This window comes from Petaurus breviceps, unplaced genomic scaffold, assembly GCF_028583685.1.
Source record: "Petaurus breviceps papuanus isolate PSGF00001 unplaced genomic scaffold, PetGlider_PUasm1.0 187, whole genome shotgun sequence".
Classification (NCBI taxonomy): Eukaryota; Metazoa; Chordata; class Mammalia; order Diprotodontia; family Petauridae; genus Petaurus; species Petaurus breviceps.
This window is the reverse complement of record NW_027185799.1, coordinates 25,995,463-26,017,806: the sequence shown is the minus strand read 5'-3', so window position 1 is coordinate 26,017,806 and position 22,344 is coordinate 25,995,463. Positions and strand designations below refer to the sequence as shown.

Genomic DNA, 22,344 nt, shown 5'->3' with positions numbered 1-22,344 from the left:
CTTTTTTTTTTTTTTTTTTTTGAGTTAGGACTCCTGCTGAGGACTGCCAGGGGCCGGAGCTGCTGGGAGCGCTCTTCCAGCACGCTGGGTGGTTGCTGTGAGTGGGGAGAGGAGGAGCTTTGCCTGAGGTAGCCTGTTCTGTTTTAAAGGCTTGAAAATGTGGGTGCTTTCTACTTTATCTACCTGTGCCAATGTCATAACTACTCTGATGGCTTTCACTTTCTGGTTTTGGGACTCAGTCTTTTGGTATCTTAATAAATTTTCTAGTTTATTTCCCCAAATGGCAAACCTGATGTATTTTGTGATGGATAATTATATCAGCATATTTGTAATCTCTATAGGCATTGTGAATATGGCATTGCTGATACATTTGGCGACCAGGATGGGATCACAAAATGTCAGGCCTCTATTTGGAAGCAGTGGGGCTTTAGAGGGAGAAATGGCTATTCCAGGATGGGAGGATTTGCCTTATTCCTCTCTAGCCAGAGAATGGGCTAAAAGCACAGGGCCCTGTGAAAACTGGGAACCAAGGCTAAAAGAGGGAGAACCTGGAGATTTGGAAAGATGTTTGAAAGCAATACCCATAGAACCAGGCAAAGAACTGGCAGGAGTGTGCAGGAGAGGCTGGGTGCTGCTAACAAGTTATCGCCTTATGTGTAAAAGTAGGGATAAGCTGCTGAAGGAAAGAGCTAGGATGGCTAGGGAGTCAGCTGGTTTGCCTGAGGATTCTTCGGTGTCACAGTACTCAGAAGAGAAAACTGGAGGGACTCATGTGGTCCAGGAGCAAGCTACTGTTCATGTAGCTAAAAGGAAGCAAAAAACGAGCAGAAGGAATGTGCATGCAGCTTTTGTACAGGCTGGGCAGAGTTGCCCTGACAGCTTCCAGGAGAATGTGTGTGAGGAGAATGGAACAAGGTTAGATGAGGAGTCTCCTAATGTAGAAGCTCTCCCCATACGAAGAAGAAGGCAGGAGAACCACCGAGGCAAAACAGAGTCCAGGGAGATAATTGAGGATTTCACTCAACAGGAGATCACTGATATATTGAGTAGATTTACCCAAAGAATGGGGGAGTCTTTAGTGTCTTGGATAGTAAGAATCACTGATGAAGGCGCCGGAGGAATAATACTGGACAATGAGGACTGTTTAAAATTCATAAGTATCAGTCAGAATCCTTTTGTACACCAGGCTTTTAGGGATCACCATATGCAAGGAGGAAATAACAAAACTAATCTTCTAGCTTTAGCTGCAGAAGGTTGCAAAAAGCAATATCCGACTGAATCTATGTGGCCTAGGGGAGACAGACCCTGGTACTCACTTAGAGACTGTATGAGAAAGCTAAAGGAGGAGGTAATGAAAACTGCTATCCTGATTGGAGATGCAAATGCATATTATGATACCCCCCTAGGAGTTCCTCATAGAAATATCATAGTGAAGACGGCTCCTCCTGCATATAAGCACCTAATTCTGACTCTTTTAATTGGAGAAATAGGGCACCCTCTTTCAGAGGTGCTGGATAAGATTTCACAATTAAGCGATTTAGGGGAATGGGAAAAAGACAAATTGCCTCGAGAGAGAAGAGTAAACAGCCAGAGGATTCAGAGACAAAATAGACCCACAAGAAGGGAACTGTTTACTGCTCTATTAAGAGCTGGGGTGGACTTTAGAAGAATAGATGGTATTCCAACTGAAAAGCTGCATAAGCTGTACCAAGAAAAGGTACTTAGCATTAGAATGAACAGGGAAGCAGGAACCACCCCCCGCAGGTATTTCTGAATCTGAATCTTTGTATCCAAGTTTGCCCCACCTTCAGGGGGAATAGGAGATAGGCCAAGCCCCAGCCCAGATAAAAGAAATATGCAGAAGAGATTGCAGACCCCATATTGGTTTAACAATATATTGGAAGAATGGATCAACTACTGTGACTAAGGCATTGTGAATATGGCATTGCTGATACACCATGTCACTCTCATGCTAAATAAACTTCAGTGGCTCCCTGTTATCATTAGAATCAGATATAAACTCCTCTGTTTGACATTTGCTACCTCGTCCCAACTCACCTTTTTAGCCTTATTACTTATATTCTTCTTTGTCTTGTTAAATTGGCCTCCTTATTATTCCTCTTAAATGGCATGTCGTCTCCTTTCTTCATGCTTTCCCATGTATAGAATTCACTCCTTCATTGCCACATCTTGGAATTCCTAGTTTTCTTCAAAGGTTAGCTCAAGTGCCACTTTCTAAAGGAAGCCTTTCCTGATTCCCTCAGCTAACTGGTGCCTACCTTTTAAAATTAGCTTGTATCTATTCTGTGTGAATATGTATTTGTATGTGTGTGTGTATACACATACATATTGGTATATATGTATGTTTATGTACCCCCATTGCCTAACCCTGTTCTACATATTTGCTAGAGCTTTGTTTAATTGAGTTCTGTGGACATAGATCAGCCTCATTTATACATGTTCAAATATACATATTGTTGACTATTGCTGATGTCTAGAAATACTATCAAAATAACGTTTTATATTTTCCATTTGACTTTTTATCTTTATTTTGAATGGACATATAGTCACACACATTTTCAGTTTATCACTTATTTCTAAGATAATTGTTTCCTTTTTCCCTTTTGTTTTCCTGCCTTTTTCCTGTGATATTAATGTAAGTCCTCCCTCCCTTTGTTCTGTGGATTTTAAAACACTTCCTCAAGGTTTCTAGTAAACATTTCTCTCTAGTATCCAGTGTATTAGATAATCAAGAACCATTACATTTAAAATGTGGTTGGGCCATAGGGGATAAAAGCTCTTAGTTTATTATCAAAGTTGACTGCTTGTATTAAATAACTTGATATATCCATAATAAGCAGATTGGACCAGAGATCCTTGAGATCATCTAACTATGCTCTTAAGGTTCTGTATAACTAGTAAATGAAGCAATAAATTTCAGTTTCAGCTAGTATGTTAGATATAAAACAGGCTTGCTTGGATTCAGAAAGATAACCTAGCCTTGTATTCTTTTCTTTACTCATTTTAAAAATTAATTTCTGGGTTCATTGTTGGCATTTGATACCCTTTTAAGTGATGAACACTTGGCCTGAGTGAATGGAATTCAGGAAAGCTTTTGTATGTTTATGTCATTACTGTAGATACTTTACAGTATTATTTTACTTTTTCCTTCCATATAAGATTAAAGAAGAGTTGTAAAACTTTAAATAGTTGCCAAACAGTATATTAGCAACTGATATGTGTTCTAAATGACTTTGATAAGTGGTTTCAAGATGTTTTTATAGAGAAAGTAATCATTAATACCACATAAGCATTGATAAATTAGAAAGAATCCTTTTCTCTAAAGTAATATACCTCGTTTTTTTTTTTGTTTTCGTAGTCCTGCTTTGAGTGTATGAGATGCTTTAAAAAGGAATGAGGTTCATGACATTCCCCTGCCCCCCCCCCCAAAAAAAAAGGCCACTTTTGCTGAGAAGTTGTGTGTTTCCTGTCATTCCTTAAATGAAAAACAGGAAGTTCATACTGGAAAATAATTTGGAACCCTGAATTATTTTGCTTTTAGTCATGCCCATTTAGCATTAAAATGATAGGAATTTTGAATTGGCATAAGTATCTTAATAAATTCATACTTCTGTCATTTCACTAAATGATGTGACAGAAAATTGGTTAGAAACTTAAATTTAGGAAGGTCTTGATATTTACTATGTTTCTTATTTGTGCATGTGTTGAGTGGTTTGTTCAAGACTGTGTAATCATGCTATATGTCATGACCAGTTACATAGAACAGATTGTTATTTTGGGCTTAAGTCTACAGACTTAATATTCAAACACATCTTTAAAATATTTTGGTAGCTTGGAAAAATAAGTTACTTTTTGCTTTAATCTTGGGGACTCAAACTTGGTTCTGTTCCTTCACTGCATCTCAAGAGATATGGTGTTACCTTGGTTTCTTTCAGTGGTAGAAAATTTGTATTTATTCTGGACTTACTATATTTAACACTACTTTAAAGAGGAAAAAAACCCTAGAATCTTTTTCTTATGGTTTTTCTGCATGTCAGTAATAATTCATGTTGTTCTTGATTTGAAAATAATACTTTTTTGGTCAATAGATTATTATTTTAGTAAGGCAGTGTTTGAAAGGCGAGATGGCATGGTACACAGATGGGGTTCTTAACTTGGAGTTTGAACTTGATTTTTTAAAGATTTTGATAGCTAAATATAATAGATTTCCTTTTTAATCCTACATATTTAAAAGCATTATTCTGAGAAAGGATCCGTAGACTTCACAAGACTTCCAAAGGGATCTACAATTCAAAACAGTTAAGAACTTTTAGAATATAGCAGGTTGGCCTTAGAACTGGAAAAACCTGGGCTCCTTCACAATGCATCTGGCCAACTCTATAATTAGGAGATATTAATAACCTTTTTGTGTGAAACCCCTTGCCAGTCTGGTGAAAATTATGGACTTCTCAGAATACAATGTAAATAATTAAAGGAAATGCTGAGTTTCAGTTAAAGGTTAATAGAAATAAAGATGCATTTTTTTTCTTATCTAAGTTTATGGAACCTCTGAAATGAATACCAGGTTAAGAACTCCAGCTCTAGACTACAGGAAGCAGATGAGGTATAAAGCAGCTGCACCTATAGAGGGAGTTTCTATTAGAATTCCTCAGCAGGTTAAAACAATAGATCAGGATGAGAAACAAATGTTCAAAAAGTGTTCAGAGTATAAGATCCAGTTATTTTTTTTTAACATTTTATAGCTTATTAAATGCATTTACAGTAATTAATCTCTTGTTTTAGAATGTTTACATAAGAGCATATTACTTTTTAAAGTACAGATTGCACAATATGTTTATAAAATCCTTTTCATTGATAGCTTAAAAGAAGCAACGACATGTTTTCTTTGGCAAAAATTTAGCATCATTTAGCACCATGGGCAAAAACTTCACAATTTAAGTTTTGATGTATTGATAATTTATTAAAAAATAAATGTTATTCTGCATTTTGTTTTTATATATATTTCTTAATTTATATCATTTCCCTCATTCTGCTTCCTTCATGTTGCATCAATTAATACAATTCTTCCCAAACTTTATCACATTCATCATTTCTTAATAGCACAGTAATATTATATTACATTCATATACAACAATTTGTTTTACCATTTCCCCAGTTGATGAGCATCTACTTTATTTCTAGTTTATTTATTACTACAAAAAAGTGGTGTTATAAATATTTTGATCAACATGAGATATCTTTTTATTTTTACAGAATTTACTTATTTTTAGTTTTCAACATTCAATTCCACAAGATTTTGAGTTCCAAATTTTCTAAGATAACTTTCTTTTTATCACTGACTTACTTGGAGTATCTTCCTAGTAGTGGAATCCTAGTAGTGGGTCAGTTACAGACATTTTAGTCACTTTATTCACGAATTCCAAATTGCTTTCCCAAATTGTTGGACCAGTTTGCAGCTACACCAACAGTGCATTAACATGCCCATCTTTGCACAACCTCTGTAACACTATATATGTGTGTGTATACATATGCACATGTATGTATGTATGTAGAAATATGAAACCTGAAAGTTTTTCTGATTAATGCCTTTCTTTTACTGGTGATTCGGGGCTATCTTTCATATAATTGATAATAATTTATACTTCTGAAAACTGTTCATTAGGATGGTATCTTTCAAAAGGTTTTAACAATGAAATGAATGATTAGCAAATGTGAAGATATAATTCAGAAAAATAATAGAGAACTTTATTGAGGTACAGAAAAAATTATTTATTCTCAGTAATTAATAATATTTATCTCTTTCAGACAGCAAATGGCTACATCTTATTTTTTCATATTGCATCAGCAAGAGGAGAAAAGTACCTTTATGAGCCTGTATATCCCAAGTAAGTTTTTGTTTTTTATCTTTTATTCTAGATTTGTATATTATACTCTAGAAAATGCCTTACAGCTTTGTAAATTTAAAAGTAGATTGAAACAAGTGTAGGCTCTTTTGAATATATATCAAATCCCTTCACCAGGGGACTATCCAAATTATTTTGTTAGTCTTGTCATTTGTGTATATGTGGAATGAAATAGAGGTTAAAGTAAGTTAGCTATTAACTGAATCTTGAATATATTTTAAATGGTACAGAGATTATTATTGTTATGATATACCTTGTGCTTTTATTTTTTTTCCAGTAAAGTTTAGACAGAAACCTGTTGGAATATAAACAACTATTGAATTAAGAGAGAATAGAATACTCTGTGCTATTTACAGAAAATCAGTGTGCTAAATATACATTTTTATTTAATTTTACACATGCACTATAGCTTCTGAAATTTTAATAAGTTTTATAATTTTGGTCTTTTTTTGGAAAATATAATGACCAGTTGTTTAAATTTTACCTCCTTGTGAATCTTAATTGAAATTAATTGGCTCCTGGGGCAGCTAGGGGGCGCAGTGAATAGAGCACCAGCCCTGGAGTCAGGAGGTCCTGAGTTCAGATTTGACCTCAGACACTTGACACACACTTACTAGCTATGTGACTTTGGGCAAGTCGTTTAACCCCAATTGCCCTCCAAAAAGCAGGAAAACAAAGACATTAATTGACTCCTTAGTTATGTTTACCAGAAAACTTGTATTCAGTTTTTTATGATTAAAACTATTTTGGTTTCTGGGTGAGAGATTGGCAAACATTTGATGTTCTTCATGGGAGGTGGGATAGCTTGACTTAGTGGATGGAGGGGTGGCCTGATTAGAGAATCCAGAAAGACCTGGATTCAACTGCTATGCCTACACATGCTGGCTATGTAACCTTTGGCAAGTGACCTAAGTGACCTTTCATTTCCACCTGGGGGTACAATTCTTTAAATATGTAAATTGTATTACAATTGCATATCTACCTTGATTGTGGGAGTTTCCTCCTAGTAAGCTCCTTATGTTCATAGAATCACCAATCTGCCCTCTCCTTTCTGCTCCCCACCCCATCAGTATAATAAAACTCAAATGGGTACTTGCTACATTATTTCAAATCTAGTTTACATAGTGGAATTTGGGATGTCTAAAATATATAGTTAAATTGTGTTTTCTAGCTTTTCTTAGCATAAATTGTTTCTTACTTTGTAATCATCAGGGAACATTTTCTAATGTTTTATTTCAGCCTCTTAACAATTTTTGTTTTTAGAAACTAATGGGAGAAATTGACTAAGCATGGAAAGGGGGTTATATTAAGAAAATTCAGAAAATTTCACTTCTAAGCTATACATATTTGGATATGATGGTTATTGGTCTAGAAGAGTTTATTAATGTTAGCAAATTATGTCAGTGCCACATCCTGCCACCTGTTTTTCTATAGCTCAGGAGCTAAAAATATTTTTACATTTTTAAATACAATTAAATTTTAGTTTAAAATGTAAAAACCATGCTTTTTATAATACTTTTATACCATTTGAAAAATATTTTAAAAACTATTCTTAGCATGAGGACCATACAAAAAAAGACAAAACAGACAGGTAGCAGGGATTCGATCTGCAGGTTGTGGTTGGGACCCCTAGTGTAAGACAAAGATTGTTAGTTATATATGTTATAGTAAAAAATAAAGTAGAAATGAAAATGAACCAAAATGCTGAATTGTAAAGGAACTTTTTATATGAAGATGTTGCCTAATTACATTATAAGTTTTAATTTTACTGCTTTTATAATACAACCCTTTTCTGAAACTCCAGGCCAACCTAGTGCCCCTTTTTATCGCTGCCTGTAGAATATGTTGTTGTTGTACATTCATTTCAATCATGTCCAACTCGTCATGACCCCACTTGGGGTTTTCCTGGCGAAGACACTGGACTGGTTTGCCATTTCCTTCTCGAGCTAATTGTACAGATGAGGAAACTGAGGTACACAGGTTAAGTGACTTGTCCAGGGTCACACAGCTAGTAAGCATCCGAGGCCAGATTTGAACTCAGGAAGATGAGTCTTCTGATTCCAGGCCCAGTACTTTATCCACTATGCCACTTAGTTGCTCCCTTGTAGAATGTGTGGCATTTTGTTTTTTTCTGTTTTTTTTTTTCCATTTTTCAAATGCTTTATTAACTTCTGATTTATATCATTCATTTCCACCGGATTTTGAGTTAAAAATTTTCTCCCCATTTTTCCCCTACCCACCGCCCCAAAATAGCAGTCCCACAGGATATCCCTTCCTCCAATCTTCTCCCTCCCATATTTTCTCCCATACCCCTTTCTACTTTTCCAGTAGGGCATGGTAGATCTCTATGCCCCAATGCCTGTATATCTTATTTCCCAATTACATGTAAAATAGTATTAATGATAGTATATGTGTGTGTGTGTGTGTGTGTGTATTTAAACATTTTATTTTAAAACTTTGAATTCCAGATTTATTCCCTTCCTCCCTTGTCACCCACCCTTACTGGGAAGATAAGCAGTTCAGTATAGCTTGTACATGTGTAGCTAATGCAAAACAATAACATAGTAGGTATATTGTAAAAAACTGGCTATATTTCCCTCCCTCCTATCCCACCTCCCACTTGTTCTATTCTCTACTTTGATCCTGTCCCTTTTCAAAAGTGGGTGCTTCCAACTTCCCTCCCCCCAAGCCTACCCTCCCTTCCATCATTCCCTCTCTCATCCCCTTCTCCTCTATTCTCCTGTAGGGTGAGATACCCTATATAGTGTGTATTTGATTCCTTCCCCAAGCCAAATTTAATGAGAATAAAGTTGACCCATTCCCTTTTGCCTTCCTATTCTTCCCCTCCATTGTAACCATTTTCCCTTGCCTCTTCTGTATGAGATAGTTTACCCCATTCTGTCTCTCCCCATCTCCTCTCATTATATTCCGCTCTCACCTCTCAATTTCACCTTTTAAGTATCATCCCTTCCTATTCAATTGGTCCTGTGCCCTCTATGTATACCTGTAAACATATATACACACATTCACATGTATTCATATGCCCATATACTCTCATATATAGACATATATTTCTATTCCCTTCACCTATTTTCATACTGAGAAAAGTTTCATCAGTTACAATTATTGTTTTTCCCTGTAGGAATTTTCATAGTTCGACTTTGATAAGCTCCTTATGATTTCTTTTCCCTGTTTACCTTGTCATGCTTCTCTTGCTTCTTGTATCTCAATGTGAAATTTTCTATTCAACTCTGCTTTTTTCATCAAGAATGCTTGAAAGTCCTCTATTCCACTGAATGACCATATTTTCCCCTGAAACATGATACTCAGTTTTTCTGGGTAGGTGATTCTTGGTTTTAATCTCAGCTCCTTTGACTTCTGGAATATCATATTCTAAGCCCTTCGATCCCTCAGTGTAGAAGCTGCCAGATCCTGGGTTATCCTGATTATGTTTCCACAATATTCAAATTATTTCTTCCTGGCTGCTTGTAATATTTTGTCCTTGATCTGGGAATTCTGGAGCCTGGCTATAATGTTCCTAGAAGTTTTCTTTTGGGGATCTTTTTCAGGAGGTGATCTGTAGATTCTTTCAACCTCTATTTTGCCCTCTGGTTCTAAAACAACAGATCAGTTTTCTTTGAGAACTTCCTGGAGGATGATTTCTCAGTTCTTATTTTGATCATGGCTTTCAGGTAGTCCAATAATTTTTAAATTATCTCTCCTGGATCTATTTTCCAGGTCAGTAGTTTTTCCCATGAGATATTTCACATTGTCTTCTATTCTTTCATTTGTTTGGATCTGTTTAAAAGCATCTTGATTTCTCATCAAGTCATTAGCTTCCATTTGCTCCAATCTAATTCTGAAGGAATGATTCTCCTCAGTGAACTTTTGAGATTCTTTTTCCATCTGGCAAATTCGACTTTTTAAGGCATTGTTCTCCTCATTGCCTTTTTGAGCCTCTTTTGCCAATTGTGTTAGTCTGTTTTTTAAGGTGTTAGTTTCATCAGTCAGGCAGACTCTCATTTCATAATTTTCTTGCATCGTTCTCATTTCTATTCCCAATCTTTCCTCCACTTCTCTTATTTGCTTCTTAAGGTCCTCTATTGCCTGTAACCAGCTTGTATTTTCCTTTGAAGCTTTTGGTGCAGGAGTTCTGACTTCACTGTCTTCCTCCTGTTCCATGCTTTGCTCCTTTTTATCCCCAAAATAGGCTTGTAATGTTGGAATCTTCTGTCTGCTTTATTTAATTTGCCTGGTCATGTCGCCCCTCAGTCACTTGACCCCAGGGCTTTTTGCCACAGTAGGATTCTGCCACCAGACAGGGGAGCTTTCGTCCCAAACGTTGGGGTTTTCTCAGCTGCCAGAGGTATTAAATGGGTGCCCTCTCTGAGGCCTCCACATGGTCTGGCAAGCTGGACACACACCCCAGGACCTCTACCCTAGGCTGCAGTCCAGATCCAAGCAGGTTAAAGCAAGAGCAATTACCCCTCAGACTGGTCACTTGGTCTCCCTACATTCTGCAGGCCAGGAGCTGAAGCTGCCACATGGCGCTGGCTGGCTGTGCCAGGCATCTCAGTGGCTTCTCACCCAGGGGGCAAAAGCTGATGCATTCCCACTTACTGGGTCCCAAAATCCAGACTGCACTGACCTCTCACTTTGTCCTTCGCATCTATGTGTCGATAATTCTGGAAATGGCCCCAGATACTGCTGATCTGGAGTCCCTCCAGCCAGTGGCTGGTCAGGCCCGCCCTGGGGCTAAAACCTGCAGCTTGCTGCTGGGCTTTCCTCAGCGGTGGGTTAGATTCTCTGTGTCATTTTGTGAGTTTTGCAGCTCCAAAGTTTGTTCAGAGTCCCCTTTTTACATTGATTGGAGAAGGTGGAAGCCAGAGCCACTAGGAGGTCCTGCTTCCACTGTGCCAATTTGACTCCTCCCTCTCTTCCACCTTGGCTCCACCCTATTTTGTTAATTATAAATCAAAATACAAAAGTTATGAGAAGTGATGGGTTATGAATCAGTGTTGATATTGGACTCTGTAGTTGGTGTTGGATTATGGAAGTTACAGGAGGATACATTAGGACACAATTTAGAGAAGAGTTTATTAATTCAATTTGACAAACATTTGTTGAACAGGTATGCCATACAAAGGCACCATGATAGACCCTGGGAATACAAATACAAAAGCATGAAACATTTTCTGTTCTCACAGACATTACATTCTGCTTGGGATAAATCATGTGTACTGACAGGTAACAAGATAACTTGAGAAAGGAGATCACTAACAACTGGGGGAAGCAAGAAAGAACCAAAAGTCCATAGGAAGTGGTAAAAGTGGTAGCTGAGTGGACCCTTGAGAGAAGTTAAAAAATTCTAAGAGACAGAGATGAAGAGAAGCCTGTGCAAAGACACAGTGATAGAGGCTAGAATATGAACTTCAGGGGATCAGCTGATAGGTCAATTACTTAAGGGTCTAGTAATGAGATTATAGATTTCTCCCAGAATGAAATGGACTGTTTTTGAAAGAGTTGAGGCTACTGCTTTTGAGGTTGTTAGCAGTAGACTGTTACTAAGAGGAAGCTAGCTGATCACTTGTCAAAGATGTTATAGAGGGGTTTTGTGTTTTATTTAGGGGTTGAAAAAAGGATTATTGATGTCATTTGCCATTATATTCAGCAAAAGGTGTCTTTTTGTTCATAGGATCCTAGATTTAGAGCTGAAAGGGAACTTAGCATCGAATCTACCCTCCTCACTTTACTTATTTTACAAATGAGGAAACTGAGGCTGAGAGAAGTTGATGATTTGGTCAAGATCACACAGCTAATAAGTATCTGAGGAAAGATCAAAGCTTGTCTTCCTTACACTAGGTTCAGTGCTCTTATCCACCTTGTTGCCTATTATATGAATGAACATTATGCTCCTAGTCAACATATGTTAATACATCATAGAACTTTAGAGCTAGAAAGGAACCTGAGATTATCAAGGTGAGAAAAGTGAAGTTGAAAGAGGTTGTGACTTCCTTGTAATCTGTTATACAGTGTTTAAAGCCCCTCAGCATTATCAAAGACCATCTTTTCTAAATCAGGCTGAGTAAAATGTGTATCTGCTCTGCTGGCAACAAAAAGAAGGAAAATAATTTCATCTGGGCTTTATGTCAGGGCTTAGATGAATAAGGAAACAAATTAGTTGATTTGGGCCCTGGGACCTCTCAGCCCTGATTGTGACTCCTGTGTGTTGCTTTGGGTTTTGTTGAAGGGAAAAAAAAGACAGGGCAGAAAAAGAAAAAAGGAAGGAAAATTCGAAGTTGGTTGTGTCTTTGAAAAATGGAAGGGACAGCATCATTTGGGGAATGACTTCACAAATTGTCATATTTGAATGTAATAGACTATTATTAATGTGCTTTAAGAAATGATAGATATGAATATAGGTGAACATGGAAACAGATTGCATGAATAGATGCACAGTGAAATATGCAGATCCAAGAAGACAGCATACACAATGACTACAACAGTGTAAATGGAAAGAAAATAATACAAAAAAACATAGAAACTAAATGCCATAAAAGTGTAATGACTCAGCTTGGCCCCAAAGAAGAGATATAAAAAGATACCTCCCCCTTACGCCTTTGCAGGGAATGGGGAGACAAAGATACCTGGCTTTGGAATATTGTATATATTGTCAGGTTATTGGGGTTTTTTTAAACACATCGATCAGTTTTGCTTTTTTAAAAAAATATTTGTTTATATGGAATAATTTTCTGGGAAAGGGAGAATAATAGAGGGAGACATTTAGTTTATTTAAGAAAGAGGTAATACAAATTTACATTTTTTTTTTTTAAGTAGAGAGACAGAATTAAAATGTCTCACAAGGAATAGATAAGTCCTCCCTGACTCATGTATGGAACAGTTTTTTCTTGAGCCTCTTTTCTAAATTTTATGAGTACATCAGCTTCTTTTATTCTGTTGGTTTATCAGATGCCCTGTATTGGATGACAGCACACTTTAGCTTTTCCCTGTCATATCACATCTGAGATAACAGGTCAAATGTCCATATTCATTAATAGTTTCCAACAAGATATCATTTCATATCCTCTTATAATTCAGCCTCAGGTAACCTATATTCTTTCCTTACTTTCCCTTCTGCTTCTCCTTACCTGTAAGTTTTATATTTCTTATATGACTTTTTAAAAACCTCTGATGATAAAGGTAGAACAATAGGATTTAAAGCTAGAAGACTTTAGGGTCATCACTAAAGTGTCTTTTTCTATTAGTTTTTAACAACTATGCTCCATGAACATTTAGGGTGTTGTTTTTTTTTGTTTGTTTTTAAGGAGCTGTGCAACATGTAATCCAGAAACAATTTCTGTTTAGCCTTAGAATATATTTTCACATTTATACTTGAATGTATTTCTCTTAACTTAGAATTTTCATTAAACATTTAATCCCTTGACAACAACACATTTGAAAAAAAGTTTTGTATAATAATTTCTATATTTATATAGTGTGTTAAGTTTTTTTTAATTATTTATTATTAGTTTTAATATTCAATTCCATATACTTTTGAGTTTTAAATTTTCTCACCCTTCTTCTCCTCCCCAAGATGGTGTGCAATCTGATATAGGCGCTCTTGGATTAAGGCTTATTAAGTCTCAGCCAGTAACCTATAGTGACATTAGTTTACTGACCAAGTTACAATAAAAAATTCTGTAGTTAATAATCAAATATTATAATGTGTTCTTACTCCACATACCTGCTATACATACTTCATACTAAAAAAATACACAGAGCACTTGATTTAGGTGTCTTTTGTAAGTATATTGTAAGCACCCTGTTCTTTTATGAGATGCTTTTCATTAGCTAATTCATCATGAAAGAGAAATAGATTTTGAAAAGAAAAAGAAGAGCTTACCTTTTCCTAGGTTTTTAAATTTGTTTTTGGCTAGTGAACAGCATTTGGCATTTAATTCTAACTACTGTACTCCATGTTAACCACCTATCAGAAAAAAGGGATAATTTAAATACCAATATCGTACAATGAAAGGAGGAATCAAGAAGAATTTATTCAGCACCTACTAAACCTCAGGCTCTGGGCTAAGAAAGAGCTGGGGATACAAAGAAAGTCAAAAACAGTCCATGCTCTCAAGGAGTTTACAGTCTAATAGGAGAGAAAGCAGACAACTACAAACAAACAAAATTATCTCAGAGGAAAGGCACTAGCATTAAAGTGGACCAGGAAAGGCTTCTTGTAGAAGGTGGTATCTTAGCTGAGAATTAAAGAAGGCCGGGAGAAAAAGATGAGAAGGGAGGCCATTCCAAGCTGGTGGGACAGCTATTGACAATGCATGGAGTGGGGAGGTGGAATGTCTTGTGAAAGGAATAGCAAGGAGGTCATTGTCATTGGGTCATAGAATACATGTAAGAAAGATAGGAAGGAATCAGATTACAAAAGGTTTTAAAAGACAAACAGAGGAATTTATATTTTATCCTGGAGGTTAATAGGGAGCCACTGAAGTTTTATTGAATTTTAGAAGGGTGTGACATGAATTGACTGTGGAGTTAGGAAAGATTGGGTTCAAGGCCTGCCTCTGACTCATAATAGATGTGTGATGATGTATGGATAAATCACCACACCCCAGGCCCTAGGACTCTTTTACAGAAGAGTTGTTGGTCTACTGCCAATTAAATCACATGACTGGACCCCCCCAAAAATTGTGTTCAGAAATAGGTAAATTATGTACCATATAAAAATGTTGGTACAGAATGAAGTTGAATTTGAATATTGGAAGATAATAACTGCCAAAAATTACAAATAACTTCTGTCAGAAGTAAGTATTGCACTCAGTTTAGTCACACAGATACACACAAACTTAATATTCCTGAGAACTTTTGACAGCTGTGTTAAATTGCAGTAGCACTTAAAAATTCCAAGTAACCACAAAAATAACTTCTTAAGCATCATGGCAAACTATTTTATTCTTTGGTCACTTTTCATTAACTGATATTTTTACTAAATATAGAAACATTTTTTTAAGTTCGCAGTTTTTATTTACGTATGTATATACAGAATCTGAAAGAGACAGAAATAAAGTAAGGGTACAATATACCAGTAGTTTCAATGATGTCTAGTCTGAAGCTATTTTGTTTCATTTTTAAAAGTAAATTATATGTAAATAAAGACAGATGACTTTTTTTTATCTTGACCTTTACAGTTAGATCAGGTTTTGAGCTGCTTCTGTTGTTTGCTCACTTTTCTGTTCATTCAGTATCTGAAACCTAAGTACATTACTATATTCTCTGTGCTTAAATTGATATAATAATTTTAATAAAGGTGATTTTAAAGTCTCTTACTGGAATTTTAAATCAGTTTATCAGTGTGCAGAATCATGTACAGAAATATTTTTTGGAGAGTTTACTTTAAGATACCACACTATAAACTCGGTTTCCTTCAGAGAATAATCATGACTCACTTCTTGCCTTCCTCTCTACCTTATAATACTGTTGGCTGAGAGACATCAAGACTCCCTTCTACTTGTTATATGCTTCCCAAACCCAAAAGAAAAAAATTCATAACTATTTGTAATTTTCAAGTAAAATATGTGAACAAGAAAGTTTTAGTTTTCAAAATTTTTGCTCCCATTCCTTCCTACTGTCATGTTTCTTTTAGGGAAATCTGACCAAAGGAAAGGATAGAACTTTTTAATAAGAATTGAACTGAATGTTATGATGGATTATCTACCCTTTGTCCAGTAGATGGAGCAGAAAATTTTTTTAGAAATTTTATGTTCCTGGTTGGAAATAGTAAGGCATATGTTGGAGTAGTAAGGCTTGTGTTTAAATATAAATACTTTGTCTTTTAAAGAAAATACTTGGTTTTTCTCATTTTAATTTTAGGCATGAATGCTTTTGTGAATCTCCATGGTTTGTAGGTTCACATAAAGGAGGAGATGAAGAGATTAACTCCTGGGAGAGAGATAAATATAAATGGGACGCCAGCTCCAACCTCAGTTTTGGTGTCTATTGGGGGTGTGAAGGACAATGTAGATAATTGGTATACATTTTAGATTTGATAAGAACATAAAGACCTGGCAGAGATGGCAGTGTAAGAAGTACCAACTAAAGCCAGTTCTCTTGAGAATCACCTCAGGAATGATAAAGAAAAATTGCAGATGAAACAGATTCAACAAAGCCAAAGAAGAAAACCACTGAGCTCTTCTGTCCTTTCCAAGCCTGTACCAGGAGATGAGGACTGAATCTTGTAGATTTATAGTTTTTTTGGGGGGCTGTACTTTGCCAGAGGATTAGACCTGGTCAATATGATTTCTTGCCAGGAGATGGGGAAAGAAACCATGTACTTTGACGGTGGGTGAGGCCCGCACCAGGCCCTAAGCCATTTCCCAAGCAGGGCATTATGGTAGCAGAGAACCAAGCCCTAGCCACTCCACCCAGAATTGTGGCAGGGCAGCAGCATCTGGATTACAGTAGGGGAATGACCTAATCTTGGTATAGTGTCATCCCTCTTCAGGCCATAGGCATAGATAGGATTTGATCCTATCTACTCTATCCAAGGTTAGACAAGGAGACAAAATTTACCTCTGGCTCAAAGACTGAGTCCAGAAGCTGAGGCAAAAATCATAAGTAAACAGAAAAAATTTCTAAGATAATGGGGAACACAAAACACCTTCTTTGTGTTAAAAGAATTCCAAGAAAAAAATATCTCAGAAGAAAATAACCATAGTAATTAGAAGTAGGATTACAAACAAATGAATTGATTCACAAGGACTCCAAAAGTAGGTGGAAGAGATGAAGGAGAAAGAGCTTGAAAAAAAGATAAGGAATGAAATTAAGTCATTGAACAACTTAGATTAGATGAGGAGGCTTTAATCATTTTTATGTCATGGACCCTTTCTCAGAGTAATGGTTTTTAAATGCATGAAAATAAAGTAGGATTGTAAAGGAAGCAAATTACATCAAATATATATATAGTTATCAAAATATTTTTTAAAACAAACTTACAATCCTTTTGGGGGTGGGGAGGTGCTTTTTTTGTTCTCTTATAAGAATCCTTGAATCAGATGATGGAAAGCATAACCCAAGTAGTAGATATTCTGAAAAATAAAATATTGCAAACATTTCCGAAGTTCAATCATTAAATGAGGATGTTAGAATAAAATCAAAATACTGAAAAATTGTAAGAACGTGTGAGATGACAATTATCAAAAATCACCTGGAAAACAGGAGGAGGAGACAGCTAAAGAGTTAATTGGATTCCATGAGCACCATGACTGGAAAAAAAAAAAGCCCTGTATTTCAAGTGATCATAAGAGAAAACTGCCCAGAAATATTGTAACCAAAGGAGAGAATGAAAATTGCAAGAAACCACGAATTGATCATACCCAGAAATGTCATAGCCAAAATTCAGAGCTTCCAGAAAAACACTGCAGACAAAGTGAAGAAATACCAAGCAACCTCAGTCCAGATCTCTCTCTTTGTGGGGTAGATAATACCCCCAATATGTATTGTCCCCATTTTGCTTGTAGGAACTAGTTACTTACAGCTAGTAAGTGCAGGACCTATATTAAAATCTAGATTTTCTGATTCAGATAGTCTTCCTTCTACCATATTGTATTCTGAAATGAGGATGAAGGATGGAAGTAGTAATTAAGAAATGATATGCAGATTCAATGAAATGCAAATTTTTGTAGTACTTCCGTAATTGTTGGAGACAGTATCTAGTCTGCTAAAATTTTTGTCAAGATACATGACTCTTGGAACTGTCCCTTTGAATTTGCCTCACAATTATTTATCCCTAGCAAGCTCCATTGTTTCTTGGTTTTGGTTTCCAGTGTTTAACAAGCATTGTAGGGATAATAAAGTAGTTATCGTGTTGATTATCTCCTTGGTTTTTTGTTATGATGCTTGAAACATGTCCAAAGCAGTTTACTTATCAAAGTTGCAAAAATATAAGGTTGTTATAAAGTACCATAAGTACAGTGTTACTGCAGTATTTAAACATAGTAATACCCAGGAACTGAATTACTTGGAAAGAGGTCAAAGTAGCTTAATTGTTTAGAGATCATTGAGGGGAGACCAGCCAAAAATGTAGTAGGGAAAAGCAATTTAGCCTAGCTGTCTTCCACAACTACGCTAAGATGTTTTTTTTAAAAAAAAAAGGTACCAGACTGAGTCCTGATCTGGAAATCTGAGGAAAAGTCAGAGTAAGCTATTTTTCCAGCCCAGGTTCTCATAGGAAGAAAGATAGAGGTCTCCAGACACTGTGGATGAGATCAGGCCAGAAGGGTCCCTACATGTGGAGACTGAATTGTGGGGGAGTAAGAGCCTGTGGCTGTACATTTAGACAAGAAAAGGTCTTGGGGAGTGAGGGTGAAGCCAAGATGGCAGAGTAAAAGTAGAGACTCACCTGAACTCGCCCATAAATTCCTTCAGTTGCCTCTAAAAAGTGAATCTGAACAAATTTTAGAGTGGCAGAATCTACTAGGAGACAGGGTGTGACAGATTTCCAGCCCAGGAAAACAATACAGAAAATCCACATGTAGGATTTGTTGGGCTGGGCAGGGGGAGTGCAGGGTGCAGAGTGTGTGGGCTGCATCAGCAGAGACCTGCCCATAGTGGATCCAGCATTAGCCTGGGTGAACTTATTCACCCACCACAATGGCAATTCCCAAACCTTTCACCACAGGACAGGTGTCTGTCATAGCTGGGTAAGAGACAAGCGCAGGGCCTGCCGCAGCTACTGCTGGGGCTATCAGCCCACAGTCTAGATGTTTAAAAATCACCTACCTGAAGTTCTGGGAACCAGGATGGCAGAGTAAACCATCTCTCATCCTCTCCTTGTTGACTTTGAAAAACCCAGAGACTATTGCTCCCAGGGTAAAATCTTAAAATAGTGGAACCAGCAAGAGGCTAGGGAGATCTACAGGAAGGGTGTGACTAAGGGGAGCAGTGCAGGATGGAAGGCATCCCAGTGGGAGATCCTGAACCCCAGAGTGGTGGAACCAACAAGTACCAACACCAGAACCCCAGGTGTGCCTTTGAACAGCCAGGGGAATTGACAAATACCAGCATGGCGCCAGCCACCAATGGCTGAGACTACCTGAGCTCTAGCCCAGGGTAGGTGAGCTCATGCTGTGAGCTTCAGTGTAACCCCAGGGAAACTTAGAAAGTCTTGCCTTGGCCTGGCACTTACCAGCCAGCTCCAGCTCAGCACCAGGTGAGCTGCAGCATTATGTAACCTCCAACTGAGAACCAGAGGCTACAGCACACAAAGCCAGTAACCAGGCCCCTAGGTCCCAGCAGAGATCCACTTTAAAAACCAGGAAATAGACAATAACATGGGCAGAAAACAAATTGGGAAAACAAAGACTTTAGAATCCTATTATGGTGAATGGGAAAACAAGGTTCACATTCAGAAGAAGACAGCGGGGAGCCGGGCCAAAATGGAGGAAGATGCCACTGGGGTCAGCTCACTGAGAGCTGAAGCTAGGGAAGGAGCAACAGCCTGACCCATTATGATATGGATACATTTCTTCTGTCAGTGACAGCAGGTGCTATCCATCCCCCACTGACCACCTCAGCTGAAAGATAAGAATCTTTATAAGGTATTGAGCTAATATCTTCTCTCACCCTGTGATATTAGAAGTTAACTCAGGCACTATACCTAGAAGTATGGTGATGGTGGTGGGGAGCAACCCCATGAACCCAGCTCCCCAGGAAGGGGTTCTCAAAAGGGGGAAGGGTGCAGCTTTCTTCTGTCTCCATTCTCAGCCATCACCATTTTACCAGCATGATACTACCAAGATTTCCTGTTGAAGCCCTTCAAAAACTTGGGAAATTGAACCACTTCATCTCCCATTGTAATTCACACAGAATGAATCAGAATTAGATTTAGCCTTGCTGATTTTCCAGTGGGGCTGCTGAGTTGGTTCCTGGCATAGGTGCCTTGTGTAGGACCTCTTGCTTCTCCCCATCCAGGAATGGAAAGGGTGCCTTTCCATTGAAAGGTGCTAACTTCATAACAAACTTGATGTTATTTGCCCTCTACACCCCACCCACCACCCACCCAGGTACCCTGGAAACAACATCAATTTATATTGAACTTAATTCTCTGCATCACCTCTGGTTTTCATAGCCCTATTTGTGTCTTTAAATCTGCCTTCTTTATGTCAGTCTCTTCTCATCCACCCTTCTTCTTCTCTACTTTGCTGAGGGATTTTGTCTCTTGTCCTTTTCGCCATCTCTAAAGTACCCCCATATTCTGAAAAACGCAATTCAGGCTTGGAGTGACCCACACAATGGAAACAGAATTGCCTCCTGCGATTCTTTGATTTCAGTCACCCTCCATCCGGCCTGAGTAGAAGTGTGGCAGGAATGAACGTAGAAGTGATTGCAGCCCCCACCCCCTTCGTTCTGCACTGCCCTCACACACCTCTCCTTTGCTTCCCTGGAACCCCCTTGTGTTTTGCTATTTCCTTGTACCCTTAACCTCACCTTCCCCAACACTGCTGTTCCTGACTTTTAAGGGATTAGGCAATGCCTGAAAGGGACTGAGACCCTCACAAAGGTTTATTCGTAGTTTAGAGATTGGGTATTGACCCAGACCCTGAGTCCAGCAGTGGCAGGGGGAAGAGAGGACTATTGGCCTGTTCCCTCCAGGGTAGGAACATTTAGTCCAAGAGAAAAAACAACGAATTGGGAAAGACTGGAGTGTTTTTGTGTTGAATCGATCTGTCAGAGCGGAAACTCTCAGGGGAGGGAATCGGGGCACCATATGGCCCTGTTGTGAGGTGCTGCGTATACGAAGAAACACTCAGACTGCTCTTTGACCATTTAATACTGAGTGACATGTAATGTGACTATTAAAACAGGTTTCACTGTTGCACTGTAAGAAGTCTTTGTTGTATAATTAAAAATTTTTATTGTTTGAAATAAAAAAAGAAGACAGCATTAACACTATACCCACATCTGAAGCTTCAAAAGGGTATATGAACTGGGCTCAAGCCCAAAAAGTATTCTTGGAAGAGCTCAAGAAGGATTTTAAAAGCCAAATTAGAGAAGCAGAAATAAAATTGACCAATTGTTTTAAAAATACAATTGGCAAAATGGAAAACAATTTCGCTGAAGAGAAAATCCCTTAAAAAGTACACCTAGCAAAATGGAAAAGGAGGTACAAAACCTAACTGGAGAACATAAATCCTTGAAAGCAAAAATTGCCCATATGGAAAAGGAAGTATAAAAACAAACTGAGGAAAACAGTTTTTTAAAAATTAGAATTAGACAAGTTGAAGCTAATGACTCTGAGGCATAAATAATCAGTCAAACAAAATCTCACCTCTAAAAGACATCCCCAGTTGAAAACTCTAAGGAGTATTGTAGCCAAATTCCAGAATTAACCAGTCAAGGAGATAATACTGCAAGCAGCCAGAAAGAAACAATTCATATATCGTGAAACTACAGTCAGGATCACACTGGACCTTGCAGTTTCTACATTAAAAGATCAGAGGGACTGGAATATTATATATTGTAAGGCAAAGGAGCTTGGACTACAACCAAGGATCAACTATCCAGCAAAATTGAGTATAGTCTTTCAGGCAAAGAGATGGACATTCAATGGAATAAGGGACTTCCAGACCTTCCTGATTAAAAAGCCAGAACTCAATGGAAAATTTGATCGTCAGATACAAGACTCAAAAGAGACATAAAAGGGGCGGCTAGGTGGTGCAGTGAATAGAGCACCAGCCCTGGAGTTAGGAGGACCCGAGTTCAAATCTGGTCTTAGACACTTAACACAAAAACTAGCCATGTGACCTCGGGCAAGTCACTTAACCCCAATTAACACCTTCCCCCTTCCAAAAAAGCCCCCCCCCAAAAAAAAGACAAAAAGGTAAACAGGGAAAAAATAAAAACATATATACACACATACATATATACACACCCAAAAAAACCACAATCCACAATCCAAACTTATTATTCAATAACAGCAAATTGTTTATATCCATACATGGGGGGATGATACCTGTTAATCTTGAGAATTGTATAATTATTGTGACACTTAAAAGGGATATACATAGAGCGTGTGGGTATAAATTAACTGATATGATGATGAAAAAAACTAATTAAGGGGTACAAAGGGATTGTAATGGGAGGAGAGGAAAGGAGGAGACAGAAAAAAGTAAATTACATTGCATGAAGAGGCACAAAAACAGAGGGAAAGAAGGGAGGCAGATAAGCATTGTATGAGCTTTATTATTGGTGGTTTTGGTTCAGGGAGGGAATAACATACTCAGTTAAGTATAGGAATTTAATGTGAAGAGACAAAAAAACTTATTATAGTAGAGGGAAAGAAAGGAGGGAGAAGAGCATTATTTGAGATTTACTCCCCTTGGATTTGGTTCAAGGAGGGAATAACTTT

General features: G+C 37.5%; 1 protein-coding gene across 2 annotated transcripts in view; it reads left to right on the top strand.

The window, feature by feature from the left end:
* Window positions 1–22,344, top strand: part of RIC1 (RIC1 homolog, RAB6A GEF complex partner 1) — a 154,596-nt gene that overhangs the window by 20,147 nt on the left and 112,105 nt on the right. For both annotated transcript variants that reach the window (XM_069090783.1, XM_069090782.1), the window contains exon 2: window positions 5,827–5,906. In XM_069090783.1, the coding sequence (XP_068946884.1) occupies window positions 5,827–5,906 (80 nt within the window). The remainder of the gene's footprint in view (window positions 1–5,826; window positions 5,907–22,344) is intronic.